The following is an 18,080-nucleotide window of genomic DNA, read 5'->3' on the forward strand; positions in this document are numbered from 1 at the left end:
TCCTAAGTATAGCTGATTTATATCTAAATTATGTATGTTAAGAACAGTTAATATTTTATTTATGAACATTATAAAATAATCATTTTTTAAACTATTTCTTACAGATTTGGGGGTTTTGCTACTATTTTGAATGAAAAACTATTTGAAAATTTTGGTTGGCACTAGCCTCATTCAAATTAATACAAATAAAATATATGTAAGATGTTCAAATGAATGATCATTCTAGAGATTCAAATACTTTTACACTTGACACATATTTACTAAAGCCAGAGGATTTAAAATATCTATTCAATACTCAATAAAGAGTATGAGTTTTATAAAGGCATTTTATTACAACTAGAGCTAACAAAAGCATCACATATTGGATTTTTGAACTGTATTTGTCAACCTAATTTCTCTATCTCTTAGTTTTTCTGTCAGTATACCAATAAAACCATTTTCTTCATTAGAAACACAAGGATCTAATATTTAGACTGTGTTTTACAGAAGAGAAAATGAGAAATAATTTCTGTTAAAATCTGTATGAAGAGTTGGGCAGAAGCTGAGTGCTACATGAATTTATAATTAGAATTAAGAGTTACATCTACAGAATAGTCCAACTGCTATTGCAAACAATTCCAAAACCTCAGCAGTGTACTGGAATATGATTTACTTCTGGGTTACGTCACAGGCCGTGATTTTTGTCACAGGCAAAGTGGAAACCAATTAGTGAATTCAGTGAAAGATGGGCTATTCTTCCAGGTTATTGGGAAGTTTCCATCTAGTGGGTGTGACAGCCTCTAAAATGTCAAAAAAATTCCAGCTGGCAGAAGAAAGCAAAAGGACAAGGATTTTATAGGACATTTGATGCCCAGACCTAGAAGTAGCATATGTCATTTCCACCTGCATTCTGATGGCTAGACCTCCGTTATACAGCTCTCCCTAGCTGCAAGGAATGCTCATAAACATGGCTTAACTAGATGCCCAGAGAGAAGGACAAAGGGATTTGGTCAGCATGTGATTAGTCTCTTGACTTCCTCAGTACAAACATAAATGAAAAGATAGATTGAGTTCTCCGAGCAAATTGCCCCACTCTGCCCTGCAATACTAGAATTTCTCAAAGAAAATGTTACTGAAATATGCCAATACCTGAGATCTACTATTAATGAGGGATGTTTCAGGCAGAAATAATATGATGGCAATATCTCTACAATCCTCATGTATTCTGATAAAAAAAAGAATAATTCCAACATCTGGATATTTGGTGGAGAGCTTTTAAAGGCCAGACATGGTCTTAAAAATTCTATTTATTATTCCATGCTATGAAAATTTGTTATTATTTGCAACTATTTTATGGAGAACTGTTGTGTATAAGTCAGTGTGTGTGTTCCCCTGTGTTACAGTGAGAGGTGAACACTGCCTGGTGTGGGTACTCCCGATGCAAATTTAGAACTCTTACTTTCCTGGTCACTATGACCTGTATTCTAATTGAATGTCACAGTGTGTGTCAAAACTGTGGATTCTGGAGCTGATTAGAGCCAGCCAGACGGAGAAGTTTACCTACAAGCCCAGGCAAGTGCTGGGGCCTTCTTGTTGACCTGCTGTTTCTCCATCCTCTAAGTTTCTAAGGAAAAGAGGGCAAAGGCCCTGTGCCTCCACCACGAAAGAGCATGGCAGAGCAGGGGTAATGCTTTATATTTCATTATTCTTTCTCTCTTGTGTAAACTCTGTTGAAGAATCTCTGATAAAGAAAAAGGCTTTTTCTTTATCAGGTCTTTGCTAATTGCTGTTTGTGCGATCTTGGGCAAGTTGTGTGAAGGCTCTGCGCTGTTTTTACACCTGTAAAGTGATTAGGACTTTTTGCATATTCCACTTGATTCAGTGTGCCCCATCTGTGTGTAAAACATCATTTTATCTTGTTTGCTTTCATAAACACAAACCTGGGCTTTCTTTCCAACTGTACTGAAAACCATGGAATCTCCAAATGACTGAGCTGTTGTTCTTTCTCTCTGTATATTTGAAGAGAAGGCATCCCTTGGATGTAAGAATTGACATAGCTGACCCCAAATAACAGTTTATACAAGAGAGAAAGAATAATGAAATATAAAAATATGCCCCCGCTCCTCCATACTCTTTCATGGTGGAGGCACAGGGCCTTTGCCCTCTTTTCCTTAGAGATTTGGAGGATGGAGTAATAGCAGTGCAACGAGAAGTCCCCAGCACTTGCCTGGGCTTGTAGGTAAACTTCTCTGTCTGGCTGGCTCTAATCAGCTCCAGAAACCACAGTTTTAAAATACTCTGTGATATTCAATTAGAATACAGGTCAGGGTGACTGGTAGAGTGAGAGTTCTAGATTCGTATCAGGAGTACCAACAACTAACCAATGGTGGTACTGGAAAGAAAGTCAATGTGAGCTCTGTAAGAGCTTTCTAGAAATTAAAGATTTTCACAATTGAGCCAAGGTTTCCCATGAGGTAGGAACTGGTCTTCCCTGGAATTATCCTCCGAGAGGCAGGACAACCATCTCAGTAATTACAAACACACACCTTACCTTGAGTGAACTGTTCCAAGTGGTGATTTCCAAGGGCTGTTTCAGTTCTAAAATTTGATGGCTGAATCTAATACCCATCTGATAATGCAACTTAGTTCAGTGCCTCCTTTAGTGCTTAAAATGTGTTGTCTTTTCTGCTTAATTAATCTGCCTTGATCACTTCTCCTTATTCTCGTTGTTCAGCAGTTGGAGTAGCATGCAGTGTCTTTGATCCTGTTGATTATGCCAATATGAAGCAACAACTTGGAAGCATTCTTTATGTCCACAGAAAGCTCAATTGCTCATCAGCAACAGACCTTTGGTCTCTCTATTTCCAGGCACAATCAGAGCCCATATTTTGTAACCAAGTGATCTCTATGTGAGATTGTGACATTTCAAAAATCACATCAGTGGCTCATGCCTGTAATCCCAGCACTTTGGGAGGCCAAGGCAGGTAGATCTCTTGAGGTCAGGAGTTTGAGACCAGCCTGGTCAATAAGGTGAAACCCAGTCTCTACTAAAAAAATAAATAAAAAAGCTGGGTGTGGAGGTGGGCACCTGTAATCCCAGCTACTAGGGAGGCTGAGGCAGGAGAATTGCTTGAACCCGGGAGATGGAGGTTGTGGTGAGCCGAGATTGCACCATTGCACTCCAGCCTGGGCAATAAGAGTGAAACTCTATCAAAAAATAAAAAAATAAAAAAAAACAGCAGTCATGAACCACACATACAAAAAGCTTTTTATGTAAATCATCTGAGTCATCTACATGTTCATAGAAGCAATTAAATGAATGACAGTTGAATCCTTTTAAATATTGCAAAAAAATAGGAGAATAGAATCTTAAATTTTCCCAAGTAAATGATGTGACTGTTCATATTTCCAAATAAAACTCATTTTTCCAGGCAAATTACTTGTTTTTTATGGCCTATTAATAACAAGTGGTAATTGTGGAAACATTTATGGCTTAAGAAAAGACAATTTTGACAACAGCAACTAACTCATGTTCTCCAGTTATTGAGGGCTATTGGTTTATGCTTGCTATGCATGGCCCATCTGCAGGGAAACATTGGAGAGGTGGGTATGAGCCAGGGATGGGATTAGAGCCAGAAGCAAACAGTAATAAGCTATTATCCTGGGTGAAGCAGGCATGCAGTTATTCATCCCATCCCTTCAATTCTCACTGAGGACTCTATTAGATACTGAGTACCAATGTGAAAGATGTAGTCTTTATTCTAAAGCTTGTGATCCAATGGGGGCAACAAGATATATAAACAACAACTGTGACATGTCACATCAGAGCACAAGACATGTGCCATGGAAGGCATAGGGTGGCCCAGCAATGACACAACGTTTTAATGTAATACCCTGTTTGCTTAGGTTGCAGAAATGTAGTTTGGCTCTATACCTCATAGGTACCCCCAGCAGCTACCATATACACAGCTACCATACCAAGGGCTTATGACTGCTGGAATTAAAACCAAGGCACCCACATGTCACCTTGATCCAAAGAAGATCCAAAGAAGCTGCAGCCTTGGCTCCCCACAAATATTTTATTATTTTTGTCATATTGTCCCAGGTCCTCATGTCACCTACTAGTCCACCTGTCCAGGTGCAGACCAACAGATCAGGGCTTACAAGAAATAGGACAGGTGCAACATTACACTCTGTGTTATTGTAATTGCCAAGGTGAAAGTATTACAATATGGCAGGCTCCGAGGTCACTTTCTTTAGGGCAGCCCAAGCCTGATATTAACTCTTTACTCACAGCTTTAACTCAAACTAGGAAAAGGAATTAGGAGAAGTCTTTCTTGAATGATAACACCCAACTTAAGTATTCCCAAACAAGAAGACCTGGCTAATCAGTTCATCATTTTGCTTTGGAGGAGAGGTGTGTCAGGCTGAAGAAAGAGCAAATATAGAGAAAACAACTTATCATCTCCACAATTAAAATAGGTAATGGAAAAGAAATGTTGAGAGCTGCCAGAAACTAGTTTACGAAGGGCCTGATGTCTTAACCCAAAGCATTGGAACTTGGTTCTAAGGGCCTTGGGGAATCAGGAAGTAATTTCGCTGGAAAATAAACGGAAATGGATCATGACAGGAGACAGGCAGGTAGGGGCTTTTGCCTTAACACAAAGAAGAAAAGTGAAGGCAAGAACAGAGCCATGATGTTGGTTAGGGAAAAGTGTGGAAAAGTATTATATGCTTCTGTTTCCTGTCCAAATCCCCAGACTGCTAAGTTGTGGGCACTCTCTGTGCTAGGGATGACATAGATTAGACGATTGCCAAGTGTCTTCCTGGTGAACCTGTAAGAAGGGTAATCTATGTCACTAAAAAGAACAGTAGGAGAAAAAATAATTCTTAGCATTGCTATGTGAGGAACTTTAAATGCATTATCTCATTTAATCTTCACAGGAACACAATAATAGCAATTATTATCTTTGTTTACAAATATGGAAATTGGGGTTCAGGAACCTTGACTAAGGTTAAGTAGCAAATACATGGCATGGCCAAAATGCAAAGTGGAAGTTTGTCTGGCTCTGAAGACCATGACTTTTTAGCTAGAAGAAGAGCAAGTTCAGAGAGAGAATAGTGCTGCCAGTTTTAACAGGTTGTGCCCCCACCCAGGCAGTCATATGCAAAGGCTCATTCATGCTATACTGTTTTGTTCCTAGAGCTTAAAAGAGATCTTCAGGTGGTGAGGATTTATAAGAATCTTCAGTACTCGTTTGTTACTGAGTGAATCAATGTTGATGAGGAAGAGTGAATAAGAGATTCTGGTAAAACCCACTAATGTATGGGGTCAGACCTAGCGGTAAAAGCCATTAGACCCAGGAAACCAAGTCTTCCTAGGTGGCCCAGGATCCAGGGCACAGATGGAGAGGGAGAGAGACAGAGAAGAAGCCAGAGAGACAGAAGTAGACCCACAGACAGCATAGAGAGGCAGGAAATGGGAAACTTCAGGGTTAGCTGCATGAGGTGTGATGGATTAGAATCCTGGAGGGAGTGTTTGCTCAAAAATAAATTGCTCCTGGTCTTATCTTTCTTCTGTATCCTGCTTCAGCCTAAACACTGTAACAAATTTAAGACAATGATATACAAAACACCCAGTCTGAAATACAAATATAATAAAATAATACATCCATTTTTGTAATAAATTTAATTCAAGTTCAGATTTCAATGTGAGAATTAGATTTTAGAGCAATAGTCAACATTCGCTCATTCATTCACTGAATAGAGGATAGGTGCATTCTATGCAGTTGGCACCGTGAGCTACATGCTGGGGCTGTAACTGTGAACACTTAAAATAACTCAGATTCCACATAAAGCTTTACCACAGTATGTAAGATTGATCTTGTTCCAGAGAGTTTATGTTACTAAAATCAATTTTGTTTTCAACAGACTTTAAAAAGACATTGAGATATATGGATATGGATAAATATGTCCTTTTCCTCTGAATAGGTTTCCTTGAGTTTTCAATATATCTTATTTACATATTATATATTACAAGAGTCTAATTGTCCACTTTCAATTTGTCTCTTTTCAACAGCTATTTTGAAGATTTTCATATTTGTTTGAATTAGAAAACACCTTGGTTAGGAAGCAGTTCTTGAATACATACACACACACAGGCACACACACAGGCACACATACGCACGCACGCACACACGTGCATGCACACGCACGCAACGCACGCACACACGTGCATGCTCACGCACACGCACGCACGCACACGCACGCACGCACACACGAAAAAACAGATTTATTCCCAAATAAAATTCTCAATAATACATTTATGATTTTCTTACAGATTTTTCAGCTCTGCTTTCTATTTAGGAGGCAGACATTAAGGTATACAGGCACAGGTCTGAGTAGTACCATTTTTTAATCCTTTTGTTCAAGTTTCTCTAAATACACTTGCCAAAATTTACTGAAGACTAACCTCTGGGACTTGAAAACAAAGAAGAAGAGAAAAACACACACACAAAATTCCTTTCCAAAGCTGTAAGCTTTTATTTAATTGAGGCTGGAGACCTAAGTGACACTCCCTGGTTTAAAATCTGGAAGAGGGCTGGGCGCGGTGGCTCACACCTGTAATCCCAGCACTTTGGGAGGCCAAGGTGGGCGGATCACGAGGGCAGGAGATCGAGACCATTCTGGCTAACATGGTGAAACCCGATCTCTACTGAAAATACAAAAATTAGCCGGGCATGGTGGTGGGCACCTGTAGTCCCAGCTACTCGGGAGGCTGAGGCAGGAGAATGGCATGAACCCGGGAGGCGGAGCTTGCGGTGAGCTGAGATCGTGCCACTGCTCTCCAGCCTGGGCGACCAGCGAGACTCCGTCTCAAAAAAAAAAAAAAAAAAAAAAAAAAAATCTAGAAGAGAAGGTGGGCTGAAGCAGATGGGTCGTTAGGCTTTGAGGCTGTGACGTTTGGAAGCTAGAGTTACACTTTCTTTGAAGCTGTGAATAAACAGCTTGGGAATAGTTTATAATGTTATTTTCTGATACTGGTTTTATTCCATTTGTCTCAGGACACTGAAAAACAAGTGTTGGTTAAATTATCTTTAATTATTGGGCGGGAATATATTGCCTTTACAATATTTTGACTTCTCATAAAAAGACAAATACTATATGATTCCACTTACATGACATACCTAATGTAGTCAAATTCTTAGAGACAGAAAGTAGAGGAGGGGTTGTCGGGGGCCAAAGGGAGGAGGAAATGAGGAGCTGTTATTAAGTAGGTACAGACCTTCAGTTTTGCCAGACAAAAAGAGCCCTGCAGATTGATTATACAACAAAGTGAATGTACTTTACACTAGTGAACTATGCACTTAAAAATAGCTAAGATGGGAAATTTTATGTTATATGTATTTAACTATATTTTTATAAAAATAATGATTAAAATAGTACTTTTATGTTGTGGTATATTTTAATACAGTTTATTTTATTTTTTTTTAATTATACTTTAAGCTCTGGCATACATGTGCAGAATGGGCAGATTTGTTATATAGGTATACACATGCCATGGTGGTTTGCTGTGACTGGCTTATTTTACTTATGATAACATCCTTCCAGTAGCAATAAACCCTTATGCTAGCATGTGCCAGAGTTCCTTTTTTTGTAAGGCTGAATAATATCCCACTGTTTGCCTGTACCATGTTGTGTTAACCCAGTCATCGATGGACACTTGGGTTGCTTCTGTCCTTTGTGAATAATGCTACTATAAACTTGGATGTACAAATACCTGTTTGAGCTCCTGATTTCAATTATTACTATTATTGTTATTTAAGACAAGGTCTCAGTCTGTTGCCCAGCCTGGATTGCAGTGGCACAATCTCAGCTCACTGCAGCCTCGACCTCCCAAGGCTCAAACAATCCTCCCACTCCAGCTTCCCAAGTAGCTGGGACTACAAGCTTGCACCACCATGCCCAGCTAATTTTATCTTCTTTGTAGAGACAGTGTCTCGCTATGTTGCCCAGACTGATTTGGAACTCCTGAGATCAAATGATCCTCCTATTTTGGCCTCCCAAAGTGCTGGGATCACAGGCGTGAGGCATTGAACCTGGCCCCTGCTTTCGATTATTTTTCCATGCTTTATTTTTTCTGCAGAGCACTGATTACCATCCAAATGCCCTCTTCCTGCCCCCAACTAGAGATGCAAATTATTTCTATTTGGTAGAAAGATGACTCTAAAGGTTGTAATTGTATTGCCTTAAGGACATTAACCAATTTTATTTCTTTTCTTTCTTTCTTTTTTTTTTTTTTTTAGACGAAGTCTTGCTCTGTTGCCCAGGCTGGAGTGCAGTGGCTCGATCTTGGATCACTGCAACCTCCACCTCCTGGGTTCAAGCGATTCTTATGCCTCAGCCTCCCAAGTAGCTGGGATTACAGACACCTGCCACTACACCCAACTAATTTTTGTGTTTTTAATAGAGATGGGGTTTCACCATGTTGGCCAGGCCAGGCTGGTCTTGATCTTCTGACCTGAGGTGATCCACCTGCCTTTGCCTCCCAAAGTGCTGGGATTACAGGCTTCAGCCACCATGCCCAGCCACAACGAGTTTTATTTCTAACCTAGCAATTATATTCTAACATTCTTTTAAAAATGTCTATAAATACTTAGGTCCTCCAAATGCTCTTTGGATCAGCTTTACCATCTTGCTTCATCATTAATGATTAATAAATTTCTGAAACATGTTCATTCCAAAAAAATATGTAGACTTCATATACTTGATTTCATTATAACTAAAACAAGTTTATACACAGGCCCATTTAAAAACCTGAAATCTTTCTGAGACTGTATTGGAAGAGACTATAGCAATATGGAAATAAATGAAGATCAAACAAAAGAGACAGGCAAAGGCTATTTATTCAGAGCTTGCATTTGGCAAAGACTCAGAGGCAGGCAGAGGAGTAGGAAGGCTTTATGGGGGAAAAATGTTCAATTAAATTTGGCCTAAAGCTGCCTCCATATGTAATGAATTGCAACCTAACTTAGTATGTAAATAAACTACAACCTATCATAAGAGTATATTATTGTAACTAGTAGCTGAGTCTTGGCCAATCATAGCAGCCAACTTTTTCAGCCAATCACAGACTGCAAACTGGCCTGTAATCAATAAGGTGAAGGCTGGCCTGTAATCAATCAGGATATTTCTTTTTTTTTTTTTATGTAAAAGTAACGATTTAATGACTATAAGCAAGACAAAGCAATAGAATTGTGCTTCTTTTTCAGACTGGGGACAATGAAATGTTTAGCTACAATTTTCCTATACAAACATGAAACAATATTCATATAGAATAAACACCCTCACAAATAACTGATGGGTGATGAACACACACCAAGTTCGACCAAAGCAAAAAACAAACTGAAAATTGTTGGGTGGGGTTATTCATATTTTAAATTCAACATGCTTGCTCTATTTAAAAATACCTGTAGAAGCTCACAATAAATAGCTTCTATTTCCAGACCTAGCAGAGAAGGCATATTCTATTGTTAACTGTAAAAGCAACTCTTAAATTTGAAATTACTGCTATACCACGTATTAAAATAACTTTAGATAAAATGCCTTCTTTTAGCAACCTGCTGGTTTATTTAAAATTTGTTTTAGAATTACAGTGATCAATATGCATTTTTAAAATACAATATTAATTCCATCATAGCCAATGGAAAATTAACATGCTATTTCCATATTTCTCAGTTAAAGGTTTTTCTTTACTGCAACAATTTTTAAAGTAAACATGTATTATTGGAGAAAAGTATATAAAGAAGAGTATATTCTATATGTTATTTCTTTTTTCTTTCTATAAATACTGCCTGACCAGGTTGCTGGGCAGAGATCTCTGAGCCTTTACTTGTTCAGGGTGCTGCCCAATTCACAAATCATTTCTTTTTCTCAAATAAACTCTGCTAAATTAAGTTTGTCTAAAGTTTTTCGTTTATCAACAACAATGAAAAGGCTTCAAGTGTACCTTGATTGGGGACTATTAACTTGGGGAAGTGGCAGGTAAGCACACTAGAAATGGGGCATTCTATGTGTGGTTAAAGGTGTATATTTACTTTTCCTCTGTTGTTCCTAAGTTGGAAACTGGGGCAAAAATTGGGGAAGCTAAGTTGTTACTCAAGTCTTGACTGTTTGAGGCCAATTTTTACATGGGTGGTTGTTTAGCTTTTAGGATTATTTCCTAGAGATGGGTCTACTCCCTACAAATGTGACTGGTACCTCATAGGTTGACTTCCCAAGCTAGTTACTGTAGATAATAGGCTACAGTTCTGTTTCTAAATGTGATTTGGCAATTTTCCATTTGTATAAGACTCTTAGTAATTATCTAATGTAGAAAAATTAAATAAACTAATAAAGGCCAAATGACTATATTTAACTCAATACTACTTTTTATGTGTCTGGCACTTTTTGGTTTTCAAAATATTTTAAACTGTAGAATATTATCAGATTTTTAAAATTAAATCAAGGAAGTTAGGTAGGGCTGGTATTTTCTTTGTTTTGTACGTAAGAAAAATGAGGCTCCCCAAGAGGTGACATGGGTCACAGCCACAGTTGCAAAGCTGAGGCCTCTGAGATTCCTGACCCGGACTGCTCAATATATAACAGCCTGTTCTATCTGTGTCCCACAGATTCAGATAATGGTGAACCAAAGTGTGACATTTGTGTTATCACACTGCTGAAAGTTGATAAGGATTTTAACCCAAGCGTAAAAAAAAAAAAACAAATTCAGATTTTTTGAATCATTTCTGTGATTTTCTAAAAAATTCCTTATTTGAATTAAACTGTTAACCTGGTGAATTTTACAACTTGTGGTTATTAGATAATCAGATTTTTGAAAATACTATTAGCTCCATTAACATACTTGTTATCACTTGATTTTCCAGTTCCATCAGGAATGTTATATTTCCTACACAGATTAGAAAGATGTGTGAAGAACTGAGAAATCTGCAATATAAATAAATTAATTAAATTAAAAATTCATGGAGCAATATGATAGGTGGTGGAGTCAACCATTTTTTAAAAATGCAAAACAAACAAAACCTCAATACCTGCCTTAAAATAACTCAAGGCCTTTCGGGAAGAGCAGATACATAGAACTATAAAGCAAGGTCAGTGCAGAGATGACCATGACCCTGCAAGAGTGGTGAATGGGTGGGAGGGCTTCAGAGGATACTTAAATTGAGTTACCAGGAGTGAGTAGAGTTAGTTAAGCAAAGAAACACAAGACATAAGGGCATTCAAAGGAGGAGTAGTAATAGCTGTAGAAAACAGCATTGTTTTTATTGGTGGGGGAGTGGGGAGGAAGAACCTACAACCAATGTAATACAGGTAGGTTAACAGGGAAAGACAAAGCTAGAGGGGAAGGAAAGAGCAAGAAGGTGGAGATTCTTGCCGATGATATTAAAGAGCTTAGACATTCTATGGGCAACAGGAGGCTTCTGGAAGGATTTTATTCAGGGTTACATTATGATCAGATTTGCATTTTCAATAGATCATTTTGGCAGTATAAGGAGCTTATACTTTGAGGAGTCAAGGATAGAGTCAGAGACGGGTTGCAGTAATTCAAGTGAGAGGATTAGAGCTGAACCAGAGCAGTTGAGGTAGACATGAAACAAAGTGGAAGAGAAGCAAGAGCAAGACATCCAGAAATAAAATCTGTACAATCTTCCGACTGATAGATTTGGGGATTATCACTTAAAGAAAGAGAGAGACAAGCTTCTAGCTTGGATAGTTGGTTGGACAGAAAGAACCAGTAGTTTAATAAGAAATTATCAGTTCAGTATCTGAAATGTTCATATGGGGACTCCAGATGGATTCACCTAGCAGGCAGTTGGATAAATGAATGTAAAGCTAAAAAGAATGGTCCAGGCATCTGATAAAATATTTAGAAATCACTAACAATTAGATGATTGCTAACTGAATCCTTGAGGACAAAAATCAGAAAGAATATACGTAGCAGAAGCAGCACAGTGGCTAAGCTAGCACCTCGGGAACAACCAGTGTGCCAGGGATGCATGGAGGATGAGATGATATAAATGACAAAGGAAAGGTGTTAGATACAGAACAGGACACAGGAGGATGGACCATCAGCAAAGCCAAGAGAATTGAAGATATAAATGAGTGAGTAATCAAATAATTGTCAAATGGCTGATAAAAAAGGCTTATACATTTGCCAAATAAAAGGCACTAGGTGATGTTATCAGGAGCAGATTTGATAGCGTGGTTTGGCTGAATTTTTGTAAAGATTAGAAAGTAAAGAGAGTGAGTGTGAAGTGTTCTTAAATAAGTGTACTCAGAGATGAGCCCAAGGGAAGAGTTATTAAAGATTCGTCGAGGTACTCTTTTTCCAAAAAGAAAATTGTATTTCCCAGAGATACTAGCCTACACAACTCAGAAAAAAGGCCCCCTGGAGTCTATGTTTCTGTTATATTTAAATGTTGTAGTCTCCAAGTCTGAGTTTCCAACAACATATTGAGACAATTTTAGAAAATCACACTAATTTTTTGAAAGTAATTTAGGAAGAACTTTACTCTTGTTTAACAGAATGTAATTCTGGCTACTACACAGAATCAACAGAGGAACTGAAAGTCCGAAGCCACAGCACGGAGCCATTACCAAAGTTGGACAACAAGGAAAGAGGCCACCATGGGGCGTCTTCCTCCAGAGAGCCTGTCAAAGCTCAGGAATGGGATGGAACACCAGGGCCACCTGTGGTCACCAGTCGACTAGGAAGATGCTCTGTGAGCCCCACCTTGTTGGCGGGAAACCACAGTTCAGGTAAGGCAGATTATGATCTCCCAGAAGGTAATTCCTCCTGTCTCTAGAAACTACTTTCATGCAGTATCACTTACAGAATTATCACCACAGATATCTCTGTCTGCACACAGAGAGGCACCACAAGTAACCATTCACATAGGTTACATAAAGGGACATAACAATATATTGTACTGCTGAAAGGTACAACTATTTACTGAGATGAAAGATACCTGAACGGTGCTTCTTGGAGCTATGCAAGATAGCAGCCTTGAAAACTTAAAAAGTTTTATACTAAATTTCTTCAAAAATATCTAGAGGCCTCATCTAAAGCAGTTTTAACTTGTGAAGTTTGAGTAATTTAGAATTTATGCTTCCTTTGCTTCAAAAAATATTTCGGGCAACTGATAAAAAATGAACAAAAGTAACATTGAGAACAGAAATGTTAGCAAAGATAATCTGAAAGCAGTAAAGAAAGTAGATATTAGGAGACATCTGAAATCTTGAGCTGAAGATGATAACTGGGCCTTGGGAATGGCACTAAATTCCCAAATCTAAGTCAAAGGAAAATGTAACAGTTTTAATAGAATGTACCTTTAAATGTCACAAGTTAAAATTAAAATCTGCAATGCAATTTTACATGGTTAATAGGTAGATATTATTAAACATCAACTGTTTAAAAAACAGCATATGTTTGCTTTTAATTTATTAATTTATGTGTTGGACTCACAGAGAGCTGTCAATTGAAATAAACAACAAATAATCAAGGAACCTCCTGTAGTTTCAGGTTTCTATTTCTTAAGAGTGTTAGAGCTCCAAAGAAAAGACTAATCCTTTAATATTCTTTTCAGCTCTGATACTCATCTTAGAAAGCAATTTACATGAATTTAGCTTGTGGTCTCTCAGACAGTCGTGCACAAGTTAAAATTGGAATAGGATGAATGGTCTCTGCAATTGCTGAGGGATATTCCTGGAACAATACCCAGACAGGAGCAAAGTACTAGCTTCCCCAGACTTAACATGTAACTTGAAGCTTTGGTGGTAGAGCCGTAGCACATATGTGGATAACCAACTCTAAAGCATGAGTTAAAATTTGGCCAAAGGAATACTATATGAATTTAATAAAAATTTCAAAGTATATTTTTGATAGTAAAGTATAAATTGCTATAGGTGTGCATTTTGTCACAAAGAAAAAGAAACATAGAGAACAAATAGTTTTTTTTTTTTTTTGAGACGGAGTTTCACTCTTGTTGCCCAGGCTGGAGTGCAATGGTGCGATCTTGGCTCACTGCAACCTCCGACTCCTGGGTTCAAGTGATTCTCCTGCCTCAGCCTCCCTAGTAGCTGGGCTTACAGGTGCCCACCACCACGCCCAGCTAAGTTTTTGTATTTTTAATAGAGACGGGGTTTCACTATGTTGGCCAGGCTGGTCTCAAACTCCTGACCTCAGGTGATACACTCACCTCAGCCTCCCAAAGTGCTAGGATTACAGGCTTGAGCCACTGTGCCTGGCTCACAAATAGTGTTTTTATGGGGAAAAAAGTCACTTCCCCAAAAAACTTTGACATCACTATTTAATTGAGTCTTATGATTAGTTTGGGGCTTATCAGTAGTTTTAAAGAATTATCAAAATTTGTACCAGTTCTATTGAAAATATGTGAACAGTATATACTTCTATTGTGGCTAGATATATATTTTATAAAAATCAGAAGCATTCTCTGGGTTTCTATTATGTTATAGCCACAGTTCTATGATCTGAGAACACAATGACAAAAAAAGATATCCTTACATTTAAGTGCTCAAAGTCTAGAGCAAGACAGACAAATAGACAACTGCAGTATACTGTGTGTTTCAGTCAGGATTCTCTAGAGAAACAGAACCAATAGGATACATAGATATAAATATATAAAGAGATTTATTATGAGGGATTAGTTCACATAATCATGGAGGCAGAAAAGTCTCATTATCTGCTTTCTGCAAGCTGTAGGCCCAGGAAAGAAAATAGCAGAGTTCTAGTCCAAGCTCAAAGGCCTGAGAACTAGGGGAGTCAATGGTGTAAGTCCCAATCTGAGTCAAAAATCCCAAAAGCTGGAATGCAGATGTCCAAGTGCAAGAGAAGACAGATGTCCCAGCTCAAGAAGAAAGAGTAAATCTGCCCTTTATTCTCTGTTCCATTCTATTCAAATCCTCAACAAATTGGATGATGCCCACCCACCTAGGTGAGGGTGATTTTCTTTACTTAGCCTAGTGATTCAGATACTAATCTCTTCCAGAAATACCCTCACATACACACCCAGAAATAACGTTTTACCAGCTATCTGGGCATTCCTTAACCCAGTCAAGTTGACACATAAAACCACATGTGTTATATAAAAATATGAATACTATGGGAAACAGAAGATGTCTTAATCCATTCTGTGTTTCTGGGTACGCAAGGCTGGGAAATTTATTAAGAAAAGAGGTGTATTTGGCTCACGGTTCTGCAGGCTGGGAAGTTCAAGAAGCATGGAGCTGGCTTCTGCTCACCATGAGGTTGGGGCTTCTGTGCTGGGTCAAAACATGGTGGAAGTTCAAAGGGGAAGTAGATATGTATGAAGAGGCAAAACTCAATGGGCATCTGGCTTTATGAGAACCCACTCTCTCAAGAACCAGTCTAGTCTCACCAAAGTGAGCACTTACTTACTACCTCAAGAACAGCAGCAAGCCATTCATGAAGATTCACCCACATGACCCAGACCCCTCCCACTAGGCCCCACCTCCCAACACTGCTGCATTGGGGATGAGATTTCAACATGAGTTTTCGTGAGAACAAGCCATATCCAAATCACAGCTGAAGAGAAATCAGTTAGTTCTTCCTGGGGCAGTGTGATTTTAGCAGTAATAATCGGGACCTTTTGGTAGATAAATAATATTTGCTTGAAGAATATGTGAGCTAGAACTTGAAACAATGAGTTGCTCACCAGGAAGATGAAAAAAAAGTCAGCCTTCTGGATAAAATCCTAAAAGTCTATGGGATGGAACAAAGTGTTTGGTATAAAGGATGAGGGAAGATTGAAGAAACTGCAAAGGTAGGTGGTGACAAGATAGCAAAAGTCCTGAAGGGCCTTGTTATTAATTAGAAAACCTTTTAGCTATGAAGTATAAATTACCAGAGGCTTAACCAATAATAGCTTTTGTTTGCACCCTTAGCATCAAGCCCCGAGGTAGGCAGTTCCAGGTGTTTTGCAGCTGTTCAGGGACGTCAAGGACCCAGGAACTTTGTATCCTTCAGTTCTGTTCTGCTACCCTTGATGATTGTTTTTATGATGACAAAGCTGATGGTCTACACAGTTCTGGGCATCATACCTCAAAGATTCTCCATTTCATCTAATTGGTCAGAACTGGCAAACATCTTGTCTGGTCCAATCTCTGAGTGAAGGAAAATGGGATTTCCATGGGCTTGTAGAGAACCCTTTTTCCCCTAAAGCAAGGGTCCTTTGCCTTCCATCTGGAAATGAAATCAAAAGCCTATTAGCAGGGATAAAAGGGGAATGATGTTGCATAAGCAGTAGATGGTGTCTGCCATGTAATTAGGTTTTTAAGTTTATGTGATGGATATTTGGATATTTTTGTAGTTATTTACTATTTTTTAAGGATAGGGATAATGTAATTCAGTTTACATCATGGAACACCCAATGATGACTCTGTGGCTTTAAACTTGGGTGACTGGGAAGTCATTTACTGAGATAGAGACAGTCAATGTGAGATGCGGAGCAAGGTTTACAAGGGAAAGTCAGGACTTACAGTTTGCCTATGTTAAGTTAGAAATGCTCTGGGACATCAAATTGAGAAACCAGTAGATTGTTCAGATTATAGATCTGTAGCTAAAGAAATTTAGTGGATTTGAAACTGAGACTAGACTCCTTTGGCGTGGTTAGAACAGTAAGACTGGATGAGTCTAAACTAGGAGAGCAGGAAATTCAGATGACACCCTGGGGAAATCCACACATTTCAAAGTGTGGGTAAATACACAGAAATGAAACAGTTAGATAGTCCATAATTAAACTTTTTTGAACACTTAGTAAGTTACATATAGATTGATAAACATGTACCGTACAGTGTCTTTACACTTTGATATGAATATTCTAATAAATTCAGAGTGTAAACAGAATTTATACCATACTTTCACTTTCTTTCATATCAAAACCCCAAAGCATCTCTTTTGGTTTACAGCATGTAAAATCTGCCCTCCTGAGGTTTTTAGTGTTGTTTGTAGAGCAGGAAATTGTCTACTGACCAGAAGAAATGACATACATATTTTTAGTATGTATTCTTTATCTTAGATTATGAAGGAGGTAGACAAAGATGGAAGAAGACATAAATTCTGTTAAGTTTTAAATAATGAGATGGTTGTATTCATATTAGAAGAAATGCAAAACAGAGGGGCAAGTGTAGAGTTATATATATAATGTCAGTGCAAGCCCGTTGCTTATGTGAAAGCGAAACTCAAATTAATGTTACCATTACTTGAACCTCTAGTCTACCCTTCTACTACTTTTCAGGAAAGAAAAGGAGAAAGGGAAAAATGTTGTGTTGTTAGCTTTTATTTTTCTGAAGAGAAAGAACCTAAATGGTGCCAGTTCTGAACTAGAAAATGCCAAAAATGGCAAAAATGTATAGAGTATCTGAAGTTCACACTCACCTTTGGTAGTGTTTTGCTTGGTTTTGTTTTGTTTTGTTCTGTTTTTGAGATGGAGTCTCACCCTGTCACCCAGGCTGGAGTCTCACCCTGCCACCCAGGCTGGAGTACAATGGCATGATCTCAGCTCACTGAAACCTCCACCTCCTGGGTTCAAGAGATTCTCCTCCCTCAGCCTCCCGAGTAGCTAGGATTACAGGTGCCCACCACCATGCCTGGCTAATTTTGGCATTTTTAGTAGAGACGGGGTTTCACCACATTGATCAGGCTAGTCTCAAACTCCTGACCTCAGGTGATCCACCTGCCTAAGCGACCTCCCAAAGTGCTGGGATTGCCCGGCCACCTTTGGTGTTTTAAGCAAACCATGCACTACTTGAATATTCATCAATGAGATGGTCTCTGTCCAAAATAAGCAAGTAGGTACATCAAGAGGGAGTTTTAGACTTTCTGTTTTGGAACAGAAGACAATGAGTCAGTATTAACTGTTTCTCCTCCTTCTCTTTACACTTCCTCATCATTGTTGCCTCCTTGCCCCTGGGTACTCAACTTCCTACCTCACACTAGAGAGGAAAGAAGATTCTACTTATAAACCCCTCCTTCCTCTGTCAACTTTCTGCTTCTGCGTCTA

At 38.6% G+C, this 18,080-nt stretch overlaps 1 protein-coding gene across 4 annotated transcripts in view; it reads left to right on the forward strand.

The window, feature by feature from the left end:
* NYAP2 (neuronal tyrosine-phosphorylated phosphoinositide-3-kinase adaptor 2) overlaps window positions 1-18,080 on the forward strand; it is a 333,066-nt gene that overhangs the window by 215,462 nt on the left and 99,524 nt on the right. For 3 of the 4 annotated variants that reach the window (XM_054679437.2, XM_054679436.2, XM_054679435.2), the window contains exon 6: window positions 12,565-12,798. In XM_054679437.2, coding sequence (XP_054535412.1) covers window positions 12,565-12,798 — 234 coding nt within the window. The remainder of the gene's footprint in view (window positions 1-12,564; window positions 12,799-18,080) is intronic. The other variant, XM_526047.8, reaches the window with a different exon arrangement.

Source organism: Pan troglodytes, chromosome 13 (assembly GCF_028858775.2).
Source record: "Pan troglodytes isolate AG18354 chromosome 13, NHGRI_mPanTro3-v2.0_pri, whole genome shotgun sequence".
NCBI classification, from domain to species: Eukaryota; Metazoa; Chordata; class Mammalia; order Primates; family Hominidae; genus Pan; species Pan troglodytes.